The following is a 27997-nucleotide window of genomic DNA, read 5'->3' as shown; positions in this document are numbered from 1 at the left end:
CTTCTGGTATCACCACCTGCCACGTGGTCCAGAATTCCTTGGGCAGCTGAATTCTTCGGTATAACAAGCAATTCTTCATGTAGAGACTCTACCACAATATATGTAGGGCACTGTTTGATAAGGTTACCATCTATTCTGGTAGGCTTCTGAAGGAAGATCACCCATTTTCATAGCTCCCCCAGTTTGGGGGTTAGACTGCTGTAAATGTAACCATTAGCCTCTGGGATGCCCCAGTACTCTTGTAGATTGAGGGTTCTTCTTCTGACTTTTGAGAAGCCACTAAGGCTGTGGTGAAGGGTTTGAAGTCCAGAATCTCATCTCCCTCCAGCTCTTTATCCACATCATGAATTAGTCGCTCTAGGGTTACTCTGGATAGGGCATCGGCATGGGTATTTTCAACCTTCAATCTGTAGGATTCTGTACAGATATTTGGACATCCTGGCAACCCAAAACTGTTCCAGCGTCCCCAGATTTGCATTCCCCAGATGTGTGAGGAGATGGTTATCGGCCTACACATGGTCTTCCGATCCCGACATGAACTCGGCGAACTTCTCTGTCTTGGCCCACACCAGGGCTAACAATTCAAACTTGAAGGAGCTGTAGTTATTGGGGTTCTTTTCAGATTCCCATAGAGACTGGCTAGCGTAGGCAATCACTGGCTCTCATCCCTCCTGCACCTGGGCCAATAATGCCTCCAGACCGCAGAAGCTTCCATCCGTATACAGGACAAAGGTCTGAGAAAAGTCCACAAATGCCAAGATGGGAGCATCAGTCAGTGGGATCCATGGGCACCACTCAATGGATCGGCCCTTGGCACCTCCGGATGTTCCTCCTAAGCAGTTCATGCAATAGGCCTGTGGTCTTGGCAAAGTCCTTAATATACCAGCGGTAGTGTCCGGACAGGCCCAGAAAAGCACTCAACTCTCTCAATGTTGTAGGTGCAGGCCATTTTCGTACACCACTTACCTTCTCCTTTGTGGGATACTGTTAAACATAGCCTTTCGTATTTATGAAGGAAAGTTCTACTATGAGGATTAGGAAGGAAAAAAACTTGAAGATAAAACAAATGGATTTATTCATATGGCAAAAATAATGAAAAATGAAATAGTTCTTTGCACAGGAAAATAATGTTTGTTAGTGAAAGATAAAAATATATATAGTCAAAGAGTCTACTGCAACTTACATAGCTTGTTCCATGAAAGTTTAAAGCAGTGGAAGGAATCCTTGGTGGTTTCAGTCTCAGGAGGATCCTTGGAGAGTCTTTGAAGATTTTTCCTCCTATCTACCTCTAGCTGTCTTAAATACTTAATTTTCTACTGAGTAGTATGAAATGTATACCGCATTTTTCGGATTGTAAGACACACTTTTCCTCCCAAAAATTTGGGAGGAAAATAAGGGGTGAGTCTTAAAATCTGAATGTAGCTTGCCGGGAGTTTGGTGAAGAGGGGTCACAGAAGGTATGGGCAATGCTGTGCGGCGGGTGGCGCTGCTATGTGCCGGGGCTGTGCGGCGTGACTCTGTGCAGCGGGTGGTGAGGCACGGGACATTGTGAAGATGTCAGCTGTGAGGGCTTCAAATAATGGAGGCTGGAGTCGGGGCATGCGCAGATAGAGCTCTCGGCTCAAGCTCTCATCTGTGCATGCACCGACTCCGTCCCCCATTTCTTTGAAGCCCACACCATCGACATCTTCAGTATGGCTTGTGCCTCACTGCTTGCCGCACAGAGCAGCCCCAATACACAACAGCCTCGCACAACCCCGGCACAGAGCAGCCCCAATACACAACAGCCTCGCACAACCCCGGCACAGAGCAGCCCCAATACACAGCAGCCTCGCACAACCCCGGCACAGAGCAGAGCAGAGCCACGCCGCACAGAGCAGTCCTCGTACAGAGCAGCGCCGCAGCACAGCACTGCTGCCCGCAGTGAGCATCTGGGCCCCCCTCTGCACCGCCCGCAGCATCGCCATACTCCAGCACAGCCCCTGCCTCCTGTGATCCCCGCTCCACCGGTAAGAGACCATCAGATTGTGAGACGGACCTCAAATTTTTTTTACATTTTTTCTCCCTAAATTTGGGGTGCATCTTTTAATCCGGTGCGTCTTATAAAATGAAAATTACGGTAAGTTTCTTACATACATGGTGATCACGGTAGTTGAAGACGTAATGTTTAACTTGTGTCCATCTATGGCTATCTGGGTAGTGTAAGACGTAGTTATGCTTAGCTGATGTAACTAGTCATATTTTTGGTTACCAATACATGTTACTGGTTTCCATATTAATACAGTTTTAGGATGACCTACAATTCCCTTCTTTGACCTCTGAGGCTATTTGAGTGTTCTTGGTAGCAATAAAGTCATTAACATGACATGTTGAGTGATTTCAAGACAGGTGTATTTCAAGCAAGAAACTCAAAATATACATTGGTAATCTGCACTGAGCTGTGTTAGAGAAAAAAAAACCCGTTACAATGTGAGCTTTTTGTCAAGAATAAAAAATTTTCATAAAAAAAATAAAAAAAAAATATATATATATATATATATATATATATATATATATAGATATAGATATAGATATATAACTATTTAACAGATACACCCCTTCGCTGGAGAGATACCCCAGGGACTCTGACTCTCCTGTATCACCTCATTCCACAGCATGTATGACAGTAGGTCTTTCACTTCTTAGAACATTTTAGATGGGATTTGTCAGTACCTTTCTTGTATGGGGCGGTATTCCACATTTAGGTTTTGTGTTGGATAGCCCTGGTGCAGCTGAAATTGTCATCAAGGCAGGCAAAACCCTCCTGGTACCGTCTCAGAAGCCCTTCCATCGCTGTCACTTGTTGAGGAAGAGAACCCAGTCAGATTTGCTTCCATCTGCTCCACTTTATTTTAAAGGGATTTTTTAGGTGTCCACTGCTGTTCAGACACCTCACCAGAACTTGTCTCTGACGCACAGTGTCCAGCATGTGGGCAACCAAGAGTCCCGGTATCGCTTCTTCTTTTGGGGGCTCCAACTGCACCTCCACTTCTTCCAATTGCACCCAGGCTCGGGTCAACATCTTGAGCACGGTTTATCCCAGGGGGAGCGTTAAAGTGGAATTGGGGGAACACCACCTCTTTTCCTAGAGATTTGGAGGCAGCAGGTAACACTTGGATCTGGTTAAACCAGATAAGCTGCTGGAATGTTTCTCTACGTAAAGTATTGTTATGCTGCTTGGAACCAACCACGCCCTCATCGTCCATCTGTCAGGAACTGTCCCACCGCTCTCAAAAAGTTTATTTCAAGAGTCACAATGGATCCACCTTATGCCGAATCCGCTCATTAGCATGATCCCTTTCCATTTAACATTCTTCCTGCAGACACATATTCATCCACACCACCCCTGCGATGCAGACAGGTAAATCTTTAGCAGCCATCAGCCGTATGGTCGAATCCTTTCTGGAATGAGCAACTTCTGCAAAATGGATTCTTCAGGCATGGTGGTTACATGTGAAGCCGTATCCAAACACCAGATTCTCGATCAATTAAATTCGGCCCATGTCATGGGTCAATCAGAAACTATATCTTCAGAGTCTTCATCCACCCTTCCAAAAGTGTCAAGCCCCATGGTATGTTCCTCGACCGAGGGATGCATTCATTTAACGACCAACCCTTCTTTTTTTCCTCAGTTTGGGCAATTCCTGGGGATTTGCCCTCTTCTCCCGAAGGTTCAACATTCAATTCTACACTCCTAGGGTCTACAAAGCAGCCAATACTGCTGGTCTCTAGATCTGTTCTCTCTTCTTATTGAGTAGTGACATTTGGCTCAGCAGTAATGGCAGAGATTCTCCAGACACCATGCAACTACCCTCTTATTTCTCAAATTTCTTGCTTCAACTTCAAACTCAGTCTGGTTCCATGCTAGGTAGCTCAGAAGCACTTACTCCATTGCTCTAAATCACACCAGTCAGGACTCACACTACCCTTCTCGGACAATGGCTTCAGCACCAACATCTAGAAAGCTCATGCTAGAGTTGTACCTAAGGCATTCCTTCAGAGCCTGTCTAAGGTAGGGGTCACTCAAACCGGCAATCAACTGATCTTGTAATACTTCATCCAATGATCCAAGTCCCTGATATTCTTCCTCGATCTTCTTAAGGATATCCTTGCAGATCTTCTAAAGCCTTAATGACTTTATCCACAGTACCATGGTCTTACGGTTCTCAAAACACAACTGTCTGGCAGACCTCTCTGTCAAGGGTCAACAGGGTTATGTCCGCCTGTAAGGCAGGAGTCAACAGATGCACATGTAGAATGATTTTCAGTTATTCAACCCAGTCCCACAACAGCAGGTTGTCCCTCATAATCCTTGGCAAGTTGGTAAGCATAGCCCCAGAGAAATATTCACCCTTTTGGTTTCGATTAGTAACTGGTCTGTCATTTCTGCATTGGTATGTTGCCAAATGTAATCAGGTGCCAAGAAAGCAACAAGCAACAAAGGTGACTGAGTGGTAACTTCACAGGTTTTTATTACGTGGGAACAGGGAGATGGGAAGAGAATGGGTATGCGAAAGGTGGTACAGAAATTCCAGGCAAAACAAATCAGATCACAGTTGGCAATATTCACAGTCACTGAAAACCTTGTAGAACAAATTCCCTTAATAATAATCCAATCTCAGTTCTTCTGTCAAGGAAACGGCAATGTTGCCGTACTTGTAGTCATGGTATACAATTAAACCAGTAAACAAACTCTAAATTAGTCTATTTATATTAATGGTACACCAAGCTTGGCAAAATTGCGATGTGATACGCTACATCAACAGTCTGACTCTAGTAATTTGTTACTGTATCTTAGTACCCTATGTCAAGGCGGCAGGTAACGGCCCAACTCACTTGGACGCTGCACTGGAGCAAATATTCATTCTCTGGTCCTCGACGTCCCATCTTTGATACTTGACCACAATGCTTGATGTTCTGGTTCTGGTGCTTGACCTTATAGTCTGGAACTCCACTGATAATGGTATTCGGCGTTTGGTCTTTGGTTCCTCTCTTGATGGATTTCAGTGTTTAGGTTCCTCCGTTGATGGTATTCGGTCTTCAGGTTACTCTAGTGAGGGTATTTAGTCTTCGGGTACCTCTGTTGATAGATTTCAGTATTTGAGTTCCTCTGGTGACGGTATTCGGTCTTCAGGTTCCTCTGCCGACTTATTCCGTATTTGGTCTTCAGGTTAGTCTGATGACGTTATTTCGTGTTCTGTTTTCGGTTCCTCTGGAGATGGTATTCAGTGTTTGGTCTTCAGGTTACTCTAATGATGGTATTTGGTCTTCGGGTACCTCTGTTGATAGAATTCACTATTTGAGTTCCTCTGGTGACAGTATTTGGTCTTCAGGCTCCTCTACCGACTTATTCCGTGTTCGGTCTTCGGGTTAGTCAGGTGATGGCATTTGGTCGTCTGGTTCCTCTGGCAATGTATTCGGTGTTCAGTCTTTCGGTTCCCCTGTTGATGTATTTGGTCTTCGGGTTCCTCTGGCAACGTATTCGGTGTTCAGTCTTTGGGTTCCCCTGTTGATGTATTTGGTCTTCGGGTTCCTCTGGCAACGTATTCAGTGTTCAGTCTTTAGGTTCCTCTGGCGATGGTATGTCTCAGGTCTTTGCTTCCACCACAGGCGACACAGGCCTGCTCTGTGTACTTCGCCACTTCCCTGGTAGTTGTGGTGCCAACTCTGCCTCCTTGCTGCTGACTCAGCCTTTTATAACTGCGCCACAGTTGTCACCGGACCAGGCATTCCCATCTTATTCTTTCCACAAGGAAACACACTCCAAGTTCCTGGTGGTTCTGATTCAAAGGTAGATGGTGACGATCTACGGCTGCTGGGGAGCATTGAAGATGTGCGACTACTTTCGGCCACCCCCTTACAAAGGCAGACATTTTCTTTTCTTATTCTGGACAAGGCAATTTCTTTGAGCTGAGAGTCCAAGAGGTTACACTTCCCACCTGTAAAACATTTGTGACATATCCTGTGGCCACGATTAGTCCCTCTTGCATCCGTTTGACTAATTTTGTCATTAAGCATGAGGTTTTCACAGAATATTCTTGCTTGCCCAGTTTATCACCATGGCAACTATATTGCAGGCCAAGCTCAGTGCCGTAATGCTGTGTGTGGTAAAAAAAAATAAATGATACATGTCTTGGGAAAATCCTCTTCCAGCCAATCCAGAAAAACGTAAATCCTATTTGTTCTCCGGGATCTCGGCCTAGTAAGGCTTCTTTCCCTGAGGCTATGAGACGCAGTATGTTTATAACCATTGTATCCTAACTGCGATGGAAATCAGCTCTCAGGACGGGATGTGCTGGGCTTGTGTTTACACAGTAGCTAAACCATTACAGGCAGAGCTGTAGTGTAAAGCATGGAAAATAAGCCAATAAACAGACATTTGCTGAGGCAGGCGATATAGTTATTCTCGTGGCTGCTATGGCAACCAATCGGCACACACGTTCAATGGCCGTCAGAAGGGATAGCTGCCATTTTATACCCTGCTGCTGGCTATATAATAAAAGCGGCACTGTTGTACGGAGTGGGCTCAGGAACATAAAGCGATAGTGTACAAATATGGCTGCCATTATCAATGGATTGACCCTCTACGTTATGCTTCGCCCCCTCAGGCCTAGTAACTAGGGATAACAAAGTTGGACATTTAGATTCCTTGTTGTCCATAGCAACCAATCACAGCGCTGGTTTCATTGCTGAAGAGCAGAATATGAAATGAAAGCTGAGCTGTGATTGGTTGCCATTGGCAATAAAGTCCGTTTTATAAATCACCTCCATAATTTCATAACTTTACCCAGGGCCTCTGTTTAATTAGATGCAAACACAAGAAATGAAAGCGGTTCTGTAGAATATAAATGTCAGGGAGGTTTTTTTTCTCAATGGTTCCATAATAACAAATGTCGAAAGACGCCCACTGCCGTATGGCTCCCCGCCACATCCACACCGCCCATTCCAGTTTTTCCAGTCTTGGAGCCATTAACATCCGAGAAACAAGTGGGATGTGTGATCCTAGTTATATATATATATATATATCTCTAATATATAAAGCTGAGTGTGTGTGTGTGTGTATATGTATGTGTGTGTGTGTGTGTGTGTGTATATGTATGTGTGTGTGTGTGTGTGTATATGTATGTGTGTGTGTGTGTGTGTGTGTGTGTGTGTGTATATGTATGTGTGTGTGTGTGTGTGTATATGTATGTGTGTGTGTGTGTGTGTGTGTATTTATATGTATGTGTGTATATATATATATGTGTGTATGTGTGTGTGTGTGTGTGTGTGTGTGTGTGTGTGTGTGTGTGTGTGTGTGTGTGTGTGTGTGTGAAATTTTAACCCCGCGCGTTCCAATTTACCAATCAATTTTGCCCTTAGCTACATAATGGGGAGAAAGTGAAATGAAAAGTGTATCCGCACCGTCGCATTTACAATCACAAAATTTTGCACAGACACCTCATGTGACCCAGGGAACGTCGTAGACTATGTTTTGACAGGAAACTGTAACCCCGCGCTTTACAGTTACTCTCCAACTCCAAAAAACATGCCTCCATTAAAGTAAATGGAGCCTGGAACTACAGGTTATTAGTAGGAGCTGTGATTGGTTGTTATAGGAACAAAAGACATTCATAGTATAAGAAGCTTATATGTGAGGTAATAAGAGGTCGGTGGGGAGACGGGGAAAGAGACAGACCGGGAAAGAGACAGACCGGGAAAGAGACAGACCGGGAAAGAGACAGACCGGGAAAGAGACAGACCGGGAAAGAGACAGACCGGGAAAGAGACAGACCGGGAAAGAGACAGACCGGGAAAGAGACAGACCGGGAAAGAGACAGACGGAGCACATTACTTGGCCAATTTAGTTAAATCTGGGTGGAATATCTGTGGTGTTGAAATATATGTTGTGAAATGCTTCTATTAGCTTAGTTTTTGTTTTTTTTATAATTACATTTCTATCTATTTGTTTTGTGGTTTTTGTGTGCAGAATCCATTTTTGTTAATATATTCTATTTTGTTAACAACAGTTATTAACCCGGATGAAGCCGGGTAGTACAGCTAGTATATATATATAGATGCACTTGGTTGCTGATGACGCTTTGAATTTGGGGAATATGAAAGCTCTGACTGGCAGCAGATTGTACTTTTCTGGACTCTCAGATGGGGGTATAAATAGTGTAGGGACATCATTCTACATGGGGTGGGGGCTGTATTGGAACATCTTACTGCATGGGGGGCTGTGCGAGGACATCAAACTGCATGGGGAGGTTGTGTAGGGACATCGTACTGTCTGAGAGGCTATGTGGGGTAATCCTATTGTGTGGGGGCTGTTTAGGGACAATATACTATGTGTGTATGTCACACTGCAAGAGGGGCTTTGTAGGAATGTAATTCTGTGTGGAGGGATGTGTGGGGACATCATACTGCATTGGGGGGCTATGTGGGGACATTATACTGTATGGAGGGGCTGGGGCCGTGTTAGAGTAGTTTGTGTGGGGACATTATAGTGCATGGGGGACTGTAATTCACATGGCCCCTTGGGATAATTAATTGTCCCCTGCCCTATAGTAAACCCCTCTCTTCGGAGGTAAACTTTTTGGTTCTAGAGATTGACCTCTCTCACCTCAGCCCATTCAGTTGATCCCAACAGCCCAAACTCTTCTGCATCCCAGCTAGCAAAGATGATAGTTCTTCTGGGTCGCCAGCCTGCAATAGCAATAGGAGTGTTACTAGTTACATGTGTATCACAAAAAAAGGGTAACGAGCCTTCCAAAACATTGGCTATGTGCCCCAATATGATGCCACCTAAATCTACCACTCAACAGTGAAATCTGTGCCCAAAATACACCCATCTCAAACTGGCCTAAGAGAAGGAAACGCTCCGAGTCCTAACGAGTGTTTATTATACATCTACAGGTAATTAAAAAATGAAAGACTAATGATATTTATACTATCACACAAACATGACTCAGCGCAACGCGTCACTTATGGACAACAGGCAAAATACAACAACCTGTCAAATGTAATATCAAGAAAACCCTTCCTTCTTGATCCGGGCTATGAGACTCTAGATTAAAGTAAAACGCTTTCTGGGGTTTTGCAAATTTTGTTTTCTTTTCCTTTGTGCAAAAAAATAATATATATATATAATATGTATTAATATATATATATATATATATATATATATATATATATATATTTTTTTTTATTTTTTTTTAATACATATTATATATATATATATTAATACATATATATATATATATATATATATGTTAATACATATTATATATATATAAATATATAAAAAAATATTATATATATATATATATATATATATATAAATATATATATATATATAAATATATATATATATATAAATATATAAATATATATATATATAAATTTATAAATATAAATATATATATATATATATATATATATATATATATATATATATATATATATATATATATATATATATATATATATATATATATATATATATATAAACCATCAACAGGCTGCTGTTGACTGATCTAATATTATTATTCTTTGACCATTCAGTATGGTGATAGCGGGACGTCACAGTGCCTCTCCATGATGGAATTGGCACTAGTATTGTGCTGCAGGGACTGATATACTGGAGGTTGTTCTTGTCTCATCAGCTGTCGAATCTGGTAAATCGGGTTTGGGTATGGTAGCAATAAGCAACCCTTCCTTTTAGCAGTGATAATTGATTATTGCATATTTGGAGTAAGTTAGATTTTTTTTTTTTATTTTGCTTTATGGTGTTTACTGCGCAGGAAGAATAAAATTTCTATAAGAAAACAATCAAGCTGATTTATAAACAAGATAAAGCTGAAAGTTCACGCCACAAAAATCATCTTAAGGCCTTGTGCGCACGCTGCATTTTTTTGCGCAGTTTCTTGCCCAAAACTGTATGTCTTTCCTTCCCCAGCAAAGTCTGAGAATTCTAAAGTGCTGTGCGCACGTCGCTTCTTTTTTCCTTGCAGTTTTGGGTGCAGAAAAAAGAAGCAGCATGTCAACTCTTTCTATGTTTCTGACCATTGGTTTAGTGATGGGCGGACTCGCTCATACCTGGGATCGGCGGGCCTAACCGGGTTAAAAATAAAAACTGGTTCCGGCCCGAAATTGATCCTGGGTATCTGGCTGGATGCCAGTCCCCATATAACTCTATGGGGGCCAGAATCTGGTGGTTAAAAATGGTGGTAGAATGGGAAACAGGGTAATAAGGGGTTAATTGCAGCTCACAGCTGCTTCTATAAGACCACCATTACTTTATACCATGATAGATATACACACAGCGCTTGTGATTGGAAGCAGTCAGACACGCTGTCACTCAGTGTGGGGGCGCTGTCTGACGGCAACCAATCACAGACGCCGGTGGGTAGGGAAAGCAGTGCATATGCATGAAGCTAATGAGCGGCCCTGGAAGTAATACGAGTGGCCACAGGAGCAGTTACAGCGCGCTGAAGACTCGGTAAGTATAATGCACCTGCTCCCATCCCCTTATCCCTTATACCACCATTTTTAAACAACAGATTCTGGTCTACACAGACTTATATGGGTACTGGCTCCAGCCAGATACCCGGGATCAATTCCGGGTCAGAACCGTTTTTATTTTTTAAACCCAATTAGATGCACTGACCCCGGGTATCTGTGAGTCCACCCATCACTATTTACCAAATAATGCATGGGACAAAATGTGCAAAAAAAAACGCACAAAAAAGTGCAAAAAATGTATGCGCTTTGTGGATGCATTTTCTGGCACAGTGTGTTTTTCTGCCAGAGGTTGCGTATTTCGGTGAAGTCACAAAAATGCAGTGTGCGCACTAAGCCTAACGTTACGCTCACACGAGCGTAAAAACAGACTCAGACCAATGTTAGTAAATGAGGGAGAGCAGTTGGTCAGGTTTTCTGGCCTCCAGAAGATGGATGCGAGAAAAGTCGCAACATGCTGCGATTGTATCCAGAAAACAGCCGAGACTCGTCAATATAAGTCAATGGGTGCGAGAAAAAAAATGGATGTCACACGGACAGCACACGGACCATCCCCGTGACGTCCGTTTTTATAGATACAATCCTATCATGTAGCAGAGAACCCTCTATATGCTCCCGTACATGATGTAAATGACTAATCTGCTGAGAAAAAAAACGGATTACATACGGAGAGCACACGGACAGCAAACAGAGCAAACTGAGAAAAAAATCGTCCTTCTCTCCTGGACGAGAATGGGACCGTTTTTTAAAACGTTCGTGCGAGTCCAGCCTAAGGAGGAGATAGTTTAAAGTGACCGGTGTGCCTTCAGAGGAGCTCGCTGCAGTGTCCCATATATACAGTTGTGGCTAAAAGTTTTGAGACAGACACAAATTTCGGATTTCACACATTTGCTGCTTTAGTCTGATGGTCACTAAAGTACAAATAAAAACATTTCACAAGATTTTACACTTGCATTGACAAATACATGAATTTTCTGTAAATACTGAACATTTTCAGCACTGACCCTTATTTCTCCGGACTTCTGCCCTTTCCCCGGTAGCTGGCTATCTTCTGCCCTTTCCCCGGTAGCTGGCTATCTTCTGCCCTTTCCCCGGTAGCTGGCTATCTTCTGCCCTTTCCCCGGTAGCTGGATATCTTCTGCCCTTTCCCCGGGAGCTGGCCATCTTCTGCCCTTTCCCCGGGAGCTGGCCATCTTCTGCCCTTTCCCCGGTAGCTGGCCATCTTCTGCCCTTTCCCCGGTAGCTGGCTATCTTCTGCCCTTTCCCCGGTAGCTGGCTATCTTCTGCCCTTTCCCCGGTAGCTGGCTATCTTCTGCCCTTTCCCCGGTAGCTGGCTATCTTCTGCCCTTTCCCCGGTAGCTGGCTATCTTCTGCCCTTTCCCCGGTAGCTGGCTATCTTCTGCCCTTTCCCCGGTAGCTGGCTATCTTCTGCCCTTTCCCCGGTAGCTGGATATCTTCTGCCCTTTCCCCGGGAGCTGGCTATCTTCTGCCCTTTCCCCGGTAGCTGGCTATCTTCTGCCCTTTTCCCGGTAGCTGGCTATCTTCTGCCCTTTCCCCGGTAGCTGGCTATCTTCTTCCCTTTCCCCAGTAGCTGGCTATCTTCTTCCCTTTCCCCAGTAGCTGGCTATCTTCTGCCCTTTCCCCGGGAGCTGGCTATCTTCTGCCCTTTCCCCGGTAGCTGGATATCTTCTGCCCTTTCCCCGGTAGCTGGATATCTTCTGCCCTTTCCCCGGGAGCTGGCTATCTTCTGCCCTTTCCCCAGGAGCTGGATATCTTCTGCCCTTTTCCCGGGAGCTGGATATCTTCTGCCCTTTCCCCGGTAGCTGGATATCTTCTGCCCTTTCCCCGGGAGCTGGATATCTTCTGCCCTTTCCCCGGTAGCTGGATATCTTCTGCCCTTTCCCCGGGAGCTGGATATCTTCTGCTCTTTCCCCGGGAGCTGGATATCTTCTGCCCTTTCCCCGGTAACTGGATATCTTCTGCCCTTTCCCCGGTAGCTGGATATCTTCTGCCCTTTCCCCGGTAGCTGGATATCTTTTGCCCTTTCCCCGGTAGCTGGATATCTTCTGCCCTTTCCCTGGTAGCTGGATATTGGCTTCTGGGTCATATCCTGACTGATGACCCGTTCTTGACCAGTGATTAGAGGTTATCACAATTTCTATGGTTGGAGTTTATTCTACCGCTTTTTGAGGATTGAGTTTCTCAAACGAAGTTTTCCAAACATGAACCCAAAATTGTTAATGTTTTGTTCACCGAGCCACTTAGTTATCACTTTTGCCTTGAGATACGGGAAGGTCTTCATTGTTCTGGAAAAACATTGCTCCTGAATGGCTGGGAGAAGTTGCTCTTGGAGGAGGTTTAGATCCTATTCATTATTCATGGTCATGTTCTTAGGCAAAATTGTGAGTGTACCCCCTACCATGGATGAAAAGCCCTCACACATGATTGATCTCAGGAGGCTTTACTGCTGGCAGACAGAGGACTCATTGTAGCATTCAACTTTTCTTCTCAAGACAATCATTCTAGATATCCAAAACAGTCTGAAATATCTTTACCTCCGTCCTCTCAAATCCAAACCCTGCCCTTGATATTTTCTTGGAGAGAAGTGGATTCTTTGATGCCTTTCCAGACACCAGGCCAACCTTTAAAATCTTATGCCTCATTGACAACTGATTGCTGCCATTCCTGAGCAAGCTCTGCAATGTTGTTGAACAGATCCCCTAGCTGAATCGTCTTTAGAGGATGGTCCTGGCACTTGCTAGACTTTATTTGGCAATCCTTAAGCCTTCTTCACAACATTCGAACCTCTCTATTTGAAGTTCTTGATAACTGGTTGATTTAGGGGCAATCTTACAAACATCAATGTCCTTGCCTGTAAAGCTCTTTTGATGCAAAGCAATGATGACTGCACATGTTTTGGGAGATGACCATTGTTAACAAAAGACGGCAATGATTTCAAGCACAAGTCCTTCATATCGCAACCATTCTTATCACTCTGTCATACGGATTAAATTATATCAGCCGCCTTGTCCTCGTTAACACTTTCTCTTGAACAAATGAGAAGATCGATGAAATGATGTAAGCAGGTCATTTTGTGGCAGGGCTGAAATTCAATGGAAACCTATATATTTTTTTTTTTTTTATTAAAGTCATTTTTATGGCCAGGAATGAATTCACATTTTTTTTTGGAATACATTTAATGATTGCTCATATCCATCTAGAACTAATGCAAATTGTCACTAGAACAAGTCAAGTAGCAAACTTTGTGAAAACCAAGATTTGTGTCAGTCTCAAAACGTTTGGCCTTTACCGTACAATGAGAATTTGTAGAGCCCCTGAAGCCATCAGGGAGCTACAAGGTTCTGCATCTGCACAAGGATGCTGGGCCTACCCCCTAAGGCCCCGGAAGACCAGTGCCGGTAACACACAAAATCTCCAGGTAATCCCAGTTTTCTGCAACAATCCCCCATACAATGGTGCAACGCTTGGGTCGGACCAACGGATGGCCACCTAGAGGTGGAGCCAGTCCAGTGCACTAGTTGACCAGGTGGGAGGGGCAGATTGTGGACAGTGAGTACAGAGTAGTTGGAGAGAGGAGAGGAGTGAAGGTGGACGTGAGGAGACGCACTGACACGGGGTTGACAGTAACCTGGTGCCCAGGAGTTTAGATGCCAGTGGAGTACTCCCGGAACTACGCACCGACGGGGTACAGGACCCTAAGACAGGAAAGACCTCCAAGCCGACCTGTTAACACCTGCATAGCGAGGGGACCATCAAGGATCTTGCTGACCCTAAAAATCTGAGACTCCGTAGCAAAGGAAGAACCGGGGACAGGACCAGAGATTCCAACCCCACAGGGTTCACTCTATCGTCAGGTGGACAGAGGTGGAAAAACCACAGAACGGGGACCCCCAGTTGCTCTATGCCACGGGGACACCCCAACCAGAGACAGGTGCAGGGGAAGAAGGCACCAGATTACTACACTGGCACTGGGACGAAGGGGACCTGAAGGTGAAACCAGCCGGCCTCGGGTGACCAGTTACCACCAACAAGCAGTGAGTAAAGAACCAGTTGCAGTATACCACTGTGTGGACTATCTTCTTCCGATGCCCGTCACATCCCCTATCCTCTGGGGCCCGGCCCTGCTTGCCGCCTGGATGGTAGGCAATTAACACCAGCCCCAGTAGTGACATTCTGCAGTGGTGGTTCCACATATATTTAGCCGCAACACCGCAAGTGGCGTCACGTATGAACACTAATCTAATCCCCTGTAAATACACCCCATTACAAAAAGGGCCCAGGGCACGGAACCGGGCAACGGCCACCAAAGTGACATTCTCAAGATATACCTTGCCCGGGACCGAGTACCCCATATCCCTGGGCGCTACAAATGCAAAAGTTATGCAATAAGGAAAGAAACTGGCCCCAAATCCTGTGACTTTCTGCATTTGGTTCCACTAGTTATTCTACGTGGTCTCCAAAACAGCTTCCAATGAGTAATTACCGCCTTACTATCCTTTGTACCTTCTCTTACTTTTGCACCAAAGCTTCTCGCAACTTCTTGGAGGACGGCAGCCCCAGTCGTTGGATCAATTCCTCCAAACACCCACGAATCCCGATGACCGCCCAGAATGATGTACCGGTCTGAAAAAGGAGCGACATCATAATGAAGGCTGATTATTTGTTTTAAGGGGTCTGCAACCTAGAAGAAGGGAATTTTGTTACTTACCGTAAATTCCTTTTCTTCTAGCTCTTATTGGGAGACCCAGACGATTGGGGTATAGCTACTGCCCTCCGGAGGCCACACAAAGCACTACACTAAAAAGTGCAAGGCCCCTCCCCTTCTGGCTATACCCCCCCGTGATATCACGGGTTCTCCAGTTTTAGTGCCAAAGCAAGAAGGAGGAAAGCCAATAACTGGTTTAAACAAATTAACTCCGAGTAACATCGGAGAACTGAAAAACCGTTCCACATGAACAACATGTGTACCCGCAAACAACAAAAAAATCCCGAAGGACAACAGGGCGGGTGCTGGGTCTCCCAATAAGAGCTAGAAGAAAAGGAATTTACGGTAAGTAACAAAATTCCCTTCTTCTTCAGCGCTCTATTGGGAGACCCAGACGATTGGGACGTCCAAAAGCTGTCCCTGGGTGGGTAAAGAAATACCTCATGTTAGAGCTGCAAGACAGCCTTCCCCTATGGGGAAGCCACTGCCGCCTGCAGGGCTCTTCTACCTAGGCTGGCGTCCGCCGAAGCATAGGTATGCACCTGATAATGTTTGGTGCAAAATGTGCAGGCTCGACCAGGTAGCTGCCTGGCACACCTGTTGAGCCGTAGCCTGGTGTCGTAATGCCCAGGACGCACCTACAGCTCTGGTAGAATGGGCCTTCAGCCCTGAAGGAACCGGAAGCCCCGCAGAACGGTAGTCTTCAAGAATTGGTTCTTTGATCCATCGAGCCATGGTGGCTTTAGAAACCTGCGACCCCTTGCGCGTACCAGCGACAAGGGCAAAAAATGCCTCAGAGCAGCGCAGGGGCGCCGTGAGGGAAATGTAGATTCTGAGTGCTCTCACCAGAACTAACAACTGTAAATCCTTTTCATACCGGAGAACCGGATGAGAACAAAAAGGAAGGTAAGGATATATCCTGATTAAGAAGAAACGCGGATACAACCTTAGGGAGAAACTCCTGAATAGGGCGCAGCACCACCTTGTCCTGGTGGAATACTAGGAAGAGAGCCTTGAATGACAGAGCCGCCAGCTCAGACACTCGCCGAAGCGACGTGATCGCAACCAGAAAGGCCACTTTCTGTGACAGGCGCGAAAGGGAAACTTCCCTCAGAGGCTCGAAAGGCGGCTTCTGGAGAGCAACTAGTACCCTGTTCAGATCCCATGGATCTAACGGCCGCTTGTACGGGGGCACAATATGACAAACCCCCTGTAGTAACGTGCGCACCTTAGGAAGACGTGCTAGACGCTTCTGAAAAGAACACGGATAGTGCCGAGACTTGCCCTTAAAGGGAGCCGAGCGACCAACCTCTTTCCCAACCAGATTGCAGGAGGGAAGGCAAAGTAGGCAATGCCGATGGCCAGGGAGACACTCCCTGAGCAGAACACTAAGATAAGAATATCTTCCACGAGTTGTGGTAGATCTTGGCAGACCGCGGCTGGCTAGCCCGTCTCATGGTGGCAATGACGTCGTGCTCACGGTCGACCGACGGTGAGATGCCACAGATCTCGGTACCACGACCTCCCCGGCCAGTCTGGGGCGACGAGGATGGTGTGGCAGCAATCGGTAGCTGGAACTGTGACCAATCCTGAGCCAAGGCGCCTGTCGCCAGAGCTCTTTGATCGTAAGACCGCGTCATGAAAATCGGGACCTTGTTGTTGCCGAGAAGCCATGACGTCGACGTCCGTCTTCATCCTGCGGCTACAGATTTCTTGAAAACAAACGGGTGCAGAGCCCATTCCCCTGCGTCTACGCCCTGGCGACTGAGGAAGTCTGCTTCCTAGTGTTGTACGCCCGGGATGTGAACAGCTGATATGGTGTATGCTCTGTCTTCTACCCATAGCAGAATCCGCCGGACCTCTTGGGAGGCTTGTCGACTGCGTAGTCCGCCTTGGTGGTTGGTGTATGCCACCGCTGTGGATAGTCCGACTGAATTCGGATCTATTTGCATTCCAGCCACTGCAGGAAGGCTTGCAGTGCAAGATACACTGCCCAGAGCTCCAGACCACTGAGTTGAAGAGTGGACTCCTCTGAAGACGGTCTTTGACCGTCTGGAAAAGTGGCACGTTCCTGTGTAGGGACATCAACTTCCCTCCCATAAGCGAAGAATGTGCTATTGAGGCGGACGCAGATGAAACTGCGTGAAAAAAACTCGCCTCTGGATGAGGCGCCTCCTTGAAGGAGAGACTGCCCCCTCGTCTGTAGTGAACGCTGTTTGTCCAGCGGAAGCTTCACTATCGCTGAGAGAGTGTGAAAACTCTCCAGGAGATGCCAGCGATTGGGTTCAACCTTGAAAAGTTGAAGACCCACCCGAAACTCTGTGAAGGGTCCAGCGCCATGTTCAGGTTGTGTTGGCATGCTTCTAAAGGAGAGTGCCTTGACCAGTAGATTGCCCAAGTAAAGGATCACAGAGTGACCGTGAGAGCGCGGGACTGCTCCCTCTGCTGCCACGAACTTGGTGAACACCCGTGGGGCTGTCGCCAGCCAAAGGGTATGGCTACGAAACGAAATATTCTCGTCTTTAATAACGAATCGTAGCCAATGCCGGTGCCTCGGAGCAATCGGCACGTGTAGATAAGCATCCTGATGTCTATTGATGCTAGGAAAACTCCTTGAGACAGAGAGGCAATGACGGAGCGGAGTGATGACATTCGGAACCGCCTGGTTTTCACGTGCTTGTTAAGCAGTATAAATTCCAGAACGGGACGGAAGGAGCCGTCCTATTTTGGCACCACGACCAGGTCGGAGCAAAATGCGTATCTGGTTCCTGAAGAGGAACAGGGATTACCGCTCTTTCCGCCTGCAGAAGAGCCTCGGCTCGGTCGGTGCGGTAGTTTGAAAACAAACTGACTCTCACTCACAGGCCCTTGACCTGCGGTAGGTAAATGCCGCTAAAGCGGGGGAGTCTGCCCCCCCGCGGTTGCGGAGTGAGAGGGCTGAAAATTATGAGGAAAACGCTTTGGTAGCGGTTCCTCCGGCTGCCTTCCCCGGGCGTGATTGAGCCCGCTAGGAATCTATGCCCTTCTGGGCTTTTTGAGTCGTCTTGGATAGTTGAATGATTTCATTCAACCCTTACCAACAGACTATCACTAGGTAAAGGCAACCTGGTTAAGCACTTCGTTGGAAGCAGCCTCTGTTCCAATCTCTCAACTACTAGCCTCTGCGTAAAAACACGGAGTTGGCGGAGGCCACTGACGTCCGGCTCGTAGAGTCTCGGACAGCAATAACAGCATGATTCGCCATGCCGACATTGCGAGTTAAAGACGCTGCTGGGACCGAGAGTACCTGTGACAGCGACCCCCTGCGCAATACTAGCTGAAATAGCTTGGAGTGCCTTCACGGCTGCGACTGCCGGAGCAACCGACCTGCCGATAGCTTCATAGACAGATTGCAACCAGAGGCCAATCTGCCTGTCAATGGCATTTTGAAGTGAAGTCCTATCCACCACTACAACTATAGATCTAGCTGCAAGCATGGAGATTGGGGGATCCACATTTGGATACTGGGTCTAGCGCTTGACCACGTCAGGGGGGAGCGACACGTGTCTCATTAATACGGTCGGAGACACGCTTATCGTGATAAGCGTGTCGTTTCTGGACTGCGTCTCTGGTGTCAGAGTGCTAAACAAGTACTCAATATACGCTTGAGATACTGAAATAGAGATTTCTCTTGCTATGAAGCTGACCCCTCCACTGGCGGAGTTGAGGGAGAAATACCCAACCTTTCGTTGATGGACGCAATGAGATTATTCACTATAGCGTCACCATCCGGTGTATCCGGATTGAGAGCGGTCTCAGGATCAGAGTCCTGATCAGCTACGTCTGCCTTATCGTCCAGAGAGTACTCCAGCTGGGACCTTGACCAGTGATGGAGTCGAGGGCTAATCCCAGCGAGCCCGCTTAGGCCATCTGGGACTGTCGACCGTGTCGGATGCCTGCTCCTGTCCCTGACGATACCCAGCTCCATATCCAGCAGGTTCTTTTGGGTCTGTGGATGGAGCTCGGTCTCTGTGCCTGGAGACCGGTAAGATCCCACTTCACCCAGAGCCCCTCATGGGGATGGGGAAGGAAAACAGCATGTGGGCTCCGGCCTCTGTACTAGCAATAAGTACCTCAACCTTACAACACCATCCACGGGTGAGAAGGGAGCATGCTGGGGGCCCTATATGTGTCCTCTTTTCTTCCATCCGACATAGTCAGCAGCTACTGCTGACTAAAATCTGTGGAGCTATGCATGGATGTCTGACCTCCTTCGCACACAAAGCTAAAACTGGAGAACCCGTGATATCACGGGGGGGTATAGCCAGAAGGGGAGGGGCCTTGCACTTTTTAGTGTAGTGCTTTGTGTGGCCTCCGGAGGGCAGTAGCTATACCCCAATCGTCTGGGTCTCCCAATAGAGCGCTGAAGAAAATATAGACGTGTAGAAAATAACTGATGAGGAAAATGAGCAGACCCCAACTCTACCCTTACAAATACGGCTGGCCTTGGTATCTGGCCAGATTTACATCGCGCTGCGGCTAGTCCTGGCAACATGTCTGTGTCCATGTGTGCCTACCTGATCAACAGTCAATATTACAACACCATGTCATGCGCTATATCATTAAAGGTAAGTAACTTTATAATTATACATTGGACAGAACTAACTTACAGACTGTTTTATACTTCAGAGCTGCATTTAAAATGCTGCTGATCAATATTAGAAAGTCAACAAACTGTACAACTAAACAACTGGGCTCCTGTAATACAGCAAGACAGTGCTTAGCCCATATTACCCTACAGTGCTTGGCTTCTAGAGTATAGATTACTAACAAAAGCTCTGAAGAAACTGAACCTGCAGAATAGTGAGTGCAGCTCTGGAGTATACAGTATGTAATTCAGGATCAGTAATGTAATGCATGTACACAGTGACTGCACAAGCAGAATAGTGAGTGCAGCTCTGGAGTATAATACAGGAGGTAACTCAGGATCAGTGCAGGATCAGTAATGTAATGTATGTACACAGTGACTGCACCAGCAGAATAGTGAGTGCAGCTCTGGAGTATAATACAGGAGGTAACTCAGGATCAGTACAGGCTCAGTAATGTAATGTATGTACACAGAGACTGCACCAGCAGAATAGCGAGTGCAGCTCTGGAGTATAATACAGGAGGTAACTCAGGATCAGTAATGTAATGTATTTACACAGTGACTGCACCAGCAGAATAGTGAGTGCAGCTCTGGAGTATAATACAGGTTGTAACTCAGGATCAGTACAGGATCAGTAATGTAATGTATGTACACAGTGACTGCACCAGCAGAATAGTGAGTGCAGCTCTGGAGTATAATACAGGAGGTAACTCAGGATCAGTACAGGATCAGTAATGTAATGTATGTACACAGTGACTGCACCAGCAGAATAGTGAGTGCAGCTCTGGAGTATAATACAGGAGGTAACTCAGGATCAGTACAGGATAAGTAATGTAATGTATGTACACAGAGACTGCACCAGCAGAATAGTGAGTGCAGCTCTGGAGTATAACACAGGAGGTAACTCAGGATCAGTAATGTAATGTATGTGCACAGTGACTGCACCAGCAGAATAGTGAGTGCAGCTCTGGAGTATAATACAGGATGTAACTCAGGATCAGTAATGTAATGTATTTACACAGTGACTGCACCAGCAGAATAGTGAGTGCAGCTCTGGAGTATAATACAGGTTGTAACTCCGGATCAGTACAGGATCAGTAATGTAATGTATGTACACAGTGACTGCACCAGCAGAATAGCGAGTGCAGCTCAGGAGTATAATACAGGAGGTAACTCAGGATCAGTACAGGATCAGTAATGTAATGTATGTACACAGTGACTGCACCAGCAGAATAGTGAGTGCAGCTCTGGAGTATAATACAGGAGGTAATTCAGGATCAGTACAGGATCAGTAATGTAATGTATGTTCAAAGTGACTGCACCAGCAGAATAGTGAGTGCAGCTCTGGAGTATAATACAGGTTGTACCTCAGGATCAGTAATGTAATGTATGTACACAGTGACTGCACCAGCAGAATAGTGAGTGCAGCTCTGGAGTATAATACAGGAAGTAACTCAGGATCAGTACAGGATCAGTAATGTAATGTATGTACACAGTGACTGCACCAGCAGAATAGCGAGTGCAGCTCAGGAGTATAATACAGGAGGTAACTCAGGATCAGTACAGGATCAGTAATGTAATGTATGTACACAGTGACTGCACCAGCAGAATAGTGAGTGCAGCTCTGGAGTATAATACAGGAGGTAATTCAGGATCAGTACAGGATCAGTAATGTAATGTATGTTCAAAGTGACTGCACCAGCAGAATAGTGAGTGCAGCTCTGGAGTATAATACAGGAGGTAACTCAGGATCAGTAATGTAATGTATTTACACAGTGACTGCACCAGCACAATAGTGAGTGCAGCTCTGGAGTATAATACAGGTTGTAACTCCGGATCAGTACAGGATCAGTAATGTAATGTATGTACACAGTGACTGCACCAGCAGAATAGCGAGTGCAGCTCTGGAGTATAATACAGGAGGTAACTCAGGATCAGTAATGTAATGTATGTACACAGTGACTGCACCAGCAGAATAGTGAGTGCAGCTCTGGTGTATAATACAGGAGGTAACTCAGGATCAGTACAGGATCAGTAATGTAATGTATGTACACAGTGACTGCACCAGCAGAATAGTGAGTGCAGCTCTGGAGTATAATACAGGTTGTAACTCAGGATCAGTACAGGATCAGTAATGTAATGTATGTACACAGTGACTGCACCAGCAGAATAGTGAGTGCAGCTCTGGAGTATAATACAGGAAGTAACTCAGGATCAGTACAGGATCAGTAATGTAATGTATGTACACAATGACTGCACCAGCAGAATAGTGAGTGCAGCTCTGGAGTATAATACAGGTTGTACCTCAAGATCAGTAATGTAATGTATGTACACAGTGACTGCACCAGCAGAATAGTGAGTGCAGCTCTGGAGTATAATACAGGAGGTAACTCAGGATCAGTAATGTAATGTATGTACACAGTGACTGCACCAGCAGAATAGTGAGTGCAGCTCTGGAGTATAATACAGGAGGTAACTCAGGATCAGTAATGTAATGTATTTACACAGTGACTGCACCAGCAGAATAGTGAGTGCAGCTCTGGAGTATAATACAGGAGGTAACTCAGGATCAGTAATGTAATGTATTTACACAGTGACTGCACCAGCACAATAGTGAGTGCAGCTCTGGAGTATAATACAGGTTGTAACTCAGGATCAGTACAGGATCAGTAATGTAATGTATGTACACAGTGACTGCACCAGCAGAATAGTGAGTGCAGCTCTGGTGTATAATACAGGATGTAACTCAGGATCAGTACAGGATCAGTAATGTAATGTATGTACACAGTGACTGCACCAGCAGAATAGTGAGTGCAGCTCTGGAGTATAATACAGGTTGTAACTCAGGATCAGTACAGGATCAGTAATGTAATGTATGTACACAGTGACTGCACCAGCAGAATAGTGAGTGCAGCTCTGGAGTATAATACAGGAAGTAACTCAGGATCAGTACAGGATCAGTAATGTAATGTATGTACACAATGACTGCACCAGCAGAATAGTGAGTGCCGCTCTGGAGTATAATACAGGAGGTAACTCAGGATCAGTACAGGATCAGTAATGTAATGTATGTACACAGTGACTGCACCAGCAGAATAGTGAGTGCAGCTCTGGTGTATAATACAGGAGGTAACTCAGGATCAGTACAGGATCAGTAATGTAATGTATGTACACAGTGACTGCACCAGCAGAATAGTGAGTGCAGCTCTGGAGTATAATACAGGTTGTAACTCAGGATCAGTACAGGATCAGTAATGTAATGTATGTACACAGTGACTGCACCAGCAGAATAGTGAGTGCAGCTCTGGAGTATAATACAGGAAGTAACTCAGGATCAGTACAGGATCAGTAATGTAATGTATGTACACAGTGACTGCACCAGCAGAATAGTGAGTGCAGCTCTGGAGTATAATACAGGAGGTAACTCAGGATCAGTAATGTAATGTATGTATACAGTGACTGCACCAGCAGAATAGTGAGTGCAGCTCTGGAGTATAATACAGGAAGTAACTCAGGATCAGTACAGGATCAGTAATGTAATGTATGTACACAATGACTGCACCAGCAGAATAGTGAGTGCAGCTCTGGAGTATAATACAGGTTGTAACTCAGGATCAGTACAGGATCAGTAATGTAATGTATGTACACAGTGACTGCACCAGCAGAATAGTGAGTGCAGCTCTGGAGTATAATACAGGTTGTAACTCAGGATCAGTACAGGATCAGTAATGTAATGTATGTACACAGTGACTGCACCAGCAGAATAGTGAGTGCAGCTCTGGAGTATAATACAGGTTGTAACTCAGGATCAGTACAGGATCAGTAATGTAATTATGTACACAGTGACTGCACCAGCAGAATAGTGAGTGCAGCTCTGGAGTATAATACAGGAGGTAACTCAGGATCAGTAATGTAATGTATGTACACAGTGACTGCACCAGCAGAATAGTGAGTGCAGCTCTGGAGTATAATACAGGAGGTAACTCAGGATCAGTAATGTAATGTATTTACACAGTGACTGCACCAGCAGAATAGTGAGTGCAGCTCTGGAGTATAATACAGGAGGTAACTCAGGATCAGTAATGTAATGTATTTACACAGTGACTGCACCAGCACAATAGTGAGTGCAGCTCTGGAGTATAATACAGGTTGTAACTCAGGATCAGTACAGGATCAGTAATGTAATGTATGTACACAGTGACTGCACCAGCAGAATAGTGAGTGCAGCTCTGGTGTATAATACAGGATGTAACTCAGGATCAGTACAGGATCAGTAATGTAATGTATGTACACAGTGACTGCACCAGCAGAATAGTGAGTGCAGCTCTGGAGTATAATACAGGTTGTAACTCAGGATCAGTACAGGATCAGTAATGTAATGTATGTACACAGTGACTGCACCAGCAGAATAGTGAGTGCAGCTCTGGAGTATAATACAGGAAGTAACTCAGGATCAGTACAGGATCAGTAATGTAATGTATGTACACAGTGACTGCACCAGCAGAATAGTGAGTGCAGCTCTGGAGTATAATACAGGAAGTAACTCAGGATCAGTACAGGATCAGTAATGTAATGTATGTACACAGTGACTGCACCAGCAGAATAGTGAGTGCAGCTCTGGAGTATAATACAGGAGGTAACTCAGGATCAGTAATGTAATGTATGTATACAGTGACTGCACCAGCAGAATAGTGAGTGCAGCTCTGGAGTATAATACAGGAAGTAACTCAGGATCAGTACAGGATCAGTAATGTAATGTATGTACACAATGACTGCACCAGCAGAATAGTGAGTGCAGCTCTGGAGTATAATACAGGTTGTAACTCAGGATCAGTACAGGATCAGTAATGTAATGTATGTACACAGTGACTGCACCAGCAGAATAGTGAGTGCAGCTCTGGAGTATAATACAGGAAGTAACTCAGGATCAGTACAGGATCAGTAATGTAATGTATGTACACAGTGACTGCACCAGCAGAATAGTGAGTGCAGCTCTGGAGTATAATACAGGTTGTAACTCAGGATCAGTACAGGATCAGTAATGTAATGTATGTACACAGTGACTGCACCAGCAGAATAGTGAGTGCAGCTCTGGAGTATAATACAGGAGGTAACTCAGGATCAGTAATGTAATGTATGTACACAGTGACTGCACCAGCAGAATAGTGAGTGCAGCTCTGGAGTATAATACAGGAGGTAACTCAGGATCAGTAATGTAATGTATGTACACAGTGACTCAAGTGTTTATATAGGTTGATTCTATATGTTCACTGTTAATGATTATCCTGACTTACACACCACTGTGCACCAAGCGTTCGGATCATGACTTCATGAACCATCCATCTTTTTGGGTACATACCCGGCTCCACTGCTCCCCGGATGGTGCCGATGACATCATAAATCCTTGTCACCTCGTTGTTGCTGTACACGTGCATCCTGACCTGTCTGAAATGTTAATTTAGATAATGAATACATGTGATAAGAATAATTAATTACACACCCAAAAATAAAACTGCTGTATGAACCTTTCCATGTGCATAGAAGTGATGGCGGAGCGGCAGCCTTTATCACAGGAACATTTCCAGCTCTGACGGCATAAATTTCGCCGCGTGAAATTGCAAAAAAAAAAAAAGTGCAATTCCACAATTATTAATTTTTTTTATTTACCATGATCTCACTATATGGTAAACCTGACCTGACATTACGATTCCTCAGGTCGGGGCAAGTTCGTAGACACCAAACATGTAGTGTTTTATTTTAATTTAAAAAATTCAGAAATTTGTCAAAAGTTTTTTTTTGTTTTTTTTTGCATTGCGCACCATTTTCCAAGTACTGCATCATTTTAATTTTTCAGGATGTGGGGCTCAGTGACGGCTTATTTTTTGCTCCCTGAGCTGATGTTTTTACCTGTACCAATTTTGGATAGATGCAGTGTTTTGATCGCCTCTTATTGTATTTTATCATCATGTTGAAGAGCCAAAAAACCCCCCGTAACTCTGACGTCTCGATTTTTTTTTCTCCGATGCACCCACGCCTGTTAGAGGCAGATGATGGCTGATCAGATCAGCCTTCATGTGCAGGGAAAGGCGTGGGCTCGGCTTGTGAGCCAGCATCAAAGGCAGAGACTTGACCTTTGACGTAAGAAGTAGATATCAGGCCCTTCTCCAGCCATGTTAGTGATGTATACTTGGCGTGTACGCTGGAAACACAGCGCTATACCATGCCAGTATAAAGTAAATAGATTTATACTGCACAATAAGTTCTAATAGTTATCAGTCATTCTGTGGACTTGAGGACTTCTAATAATCAAAAGTTGCCTTAGAGGGGTATGCCCATCTACAAAATCCTATCCCAATATGTAGTAGGTGTAATTTCAATACTATTAGCAAATACCTCCAATTAGAAATGTCTCCTGATTAGGTATGTCTCTTACCTGATGTGCAGGGCATTGCAGCTTAGGTATCCATGGTTACGGACACATATATAGTAACAGTTAGTTAGCTGCTTGAGGTCATAACCATGGATACCCAACTATCACTATATTCATGACCATAACCGCGGCACGGTGGTTCAGTGGGTAGCACTGCAGTCTTGTGGGGGCTCAGTGGTTAGCACTGAAGTCTTGTGGTGGCTCAGTGGTTAGCACTGCAGTCTTGTGGGAGCTCAGTGGTTAGCACTGCAGTCTTGTGGGGGCTCAGTGGTTAGCACTGCAGTCTTGTGGGGGCTCAGTGGTTAGCACTGCAGTCTTGTGGGGGCTCAGTGGTTAGCACTGCAGTCTTGTGGGGGCTCAGTGGTTAGCACTGCAGTCTTGTGGGGGCTCAGTGGTTAGCACTGCAGTCTTGTGGGGGCTCAGTGGTTAGCACTGCAGTCTTGTAGGGGCTCAGTGGTTAGCACTGCAGTCTTGTGGGGGCTCAGTGGTTAGCACTGCAGACTTGTAGGGGCTCAGTGGTTAGCACTGCAGTCTTGTGGGGGCTCAGTGGTTAGCACTGCAGTCTTGTGGGGGCTCAGTGGTTAGCACGGCAGCCTTGCAGCGCTGGGGTCCTGGGTTCTAGTCCCACTAAGGACAACATCTGCAAGGAGTTTGTATGTTCTCCCCGTGTTTGCGTTGGTTTCCTCCCACACTCCAAAAACATACTCATAGGGAACCTAGCCCCAATGGGGACAGTGTTGCCAATGCATGTAAAGCGCTGTGGAATTAATAGTGTTATATAAATGAATAAATATATTCTTATTATTATTATATTATTATTACTAAGCTCCTGCAATGCCCTGCACATGAGGTAAGCGACAGTGAATCAGGAGAACTATACTACATTTCTTATTGGAGATATTTGCTAATATTATTATTATTATTACACCTACTACATATTGGGATAGGATCTTGAATATTGGAGTAACCCTTTAAACACCTGGTCACCAAATGCTGATTAGGCAAGATGTTTTACTGACATTATATATTCAAAAAGATGGAGTCTCAAGGATCAATTCGTTTAAAGGGGTCTTCCATAATGCAACATTGATAGCCATTGTGATGATAATCGGACCCCAGAAGTGCCATAAACAGCTCCTCGTGTGGGCGTCTCTGGTACTGCAGGTGTAGTTATGTGCATGGGGCCTGCAGTACCAGAAACGGCCACATGGATGATCTGCTCTACTGTTTCCATCACATATTGTGTCATTTTTGTTGTGTTCCCTTTTAATTTTCCTAATTTTCAAAAAATTAACGATAAAATAGACAGAGATTTGGGTTTACCGGTTGGAGACCCCTAAAAATCCAGGTCCGATGTTATAGGAGACATTGAGATTTCCTTTCCATGAGGCTGGTGATGCCGGACCTCCCATCAACCTGCAGGAAGAGGATACGTGACATGATTAGCTGCAACATCTAGAGCTCAATTAATGGAGGAAATCCGGACTCCCCCCTCTGACGGGAAAGCACAGGCCCCTGATTGGCTGCAGCGGTCATGTGGCACGCCACTGATATAGGAGGAATGGCGCTAATCCGGGGAGGGGAGTATACGGCTCTGCTTTATTTTATGATGTACAGTTTAGCTGTTAAGCACGGGTTGTCCAGTAGGGAAAAATCACTTTAAAGGAAAAGA

General features: G+C 45.3%; 1 protein-coding gene across 1 annotated transcript in view; it reads right to left on the bottom strand.

Moving 5' to 3' along the window:
• The window catches only part of LOC142292300 (N-acetylated-alpha-linked acidic dipeptidase 2-like), a 122568-nt gene that overhangs the window by 53668 nt on the left and 40903 nt on the right, over positions 1 to 27997 (bottom strand). Inside the window, exons 8-11 of the mRNA XM_075337571.1 lie at positions 27649 to 27741; positions 25255 to 25340; positions 15067 to 15186; positions 8645 to 8727 (exon numbers count right to left, since the gene is read on the bottom strand). Of these exons, the coding sequence (XP_075193686.1) occupies positions 8645 to 8727; positions 15067 to 15186; positions 25255 to 25340; positions 27649 to 27741 (382 nt within the window). The remainder of the gene's footprint in view (positions 1 to 8644; positions 8728 to 15066; positions 15187 to 25254; positions 25341 to 27648; positions 27742 to 27997) is intronic.

Source organism: Anomaloglossus baeobatrachus, chromosome 2 (genome assembly GCF_048569485.1).
Source record: "Anomaloglossus baeobatrachus isolate aAnoBae1 chromosome 2, aAnoBae1.hap1, whole genome shotgun sequence".
Lineage (NCBI taxonomy): Eukaryota > Metazoa > Chordata > Amphibia > Anura > Aromobatidae > Anomaloglossus > Anomaloglossus baeobatrachus.
Note: the sequence above shows the minus strand (reverse complement) of the source record. Positions and strands in the feature narration are given on the sequence as shown.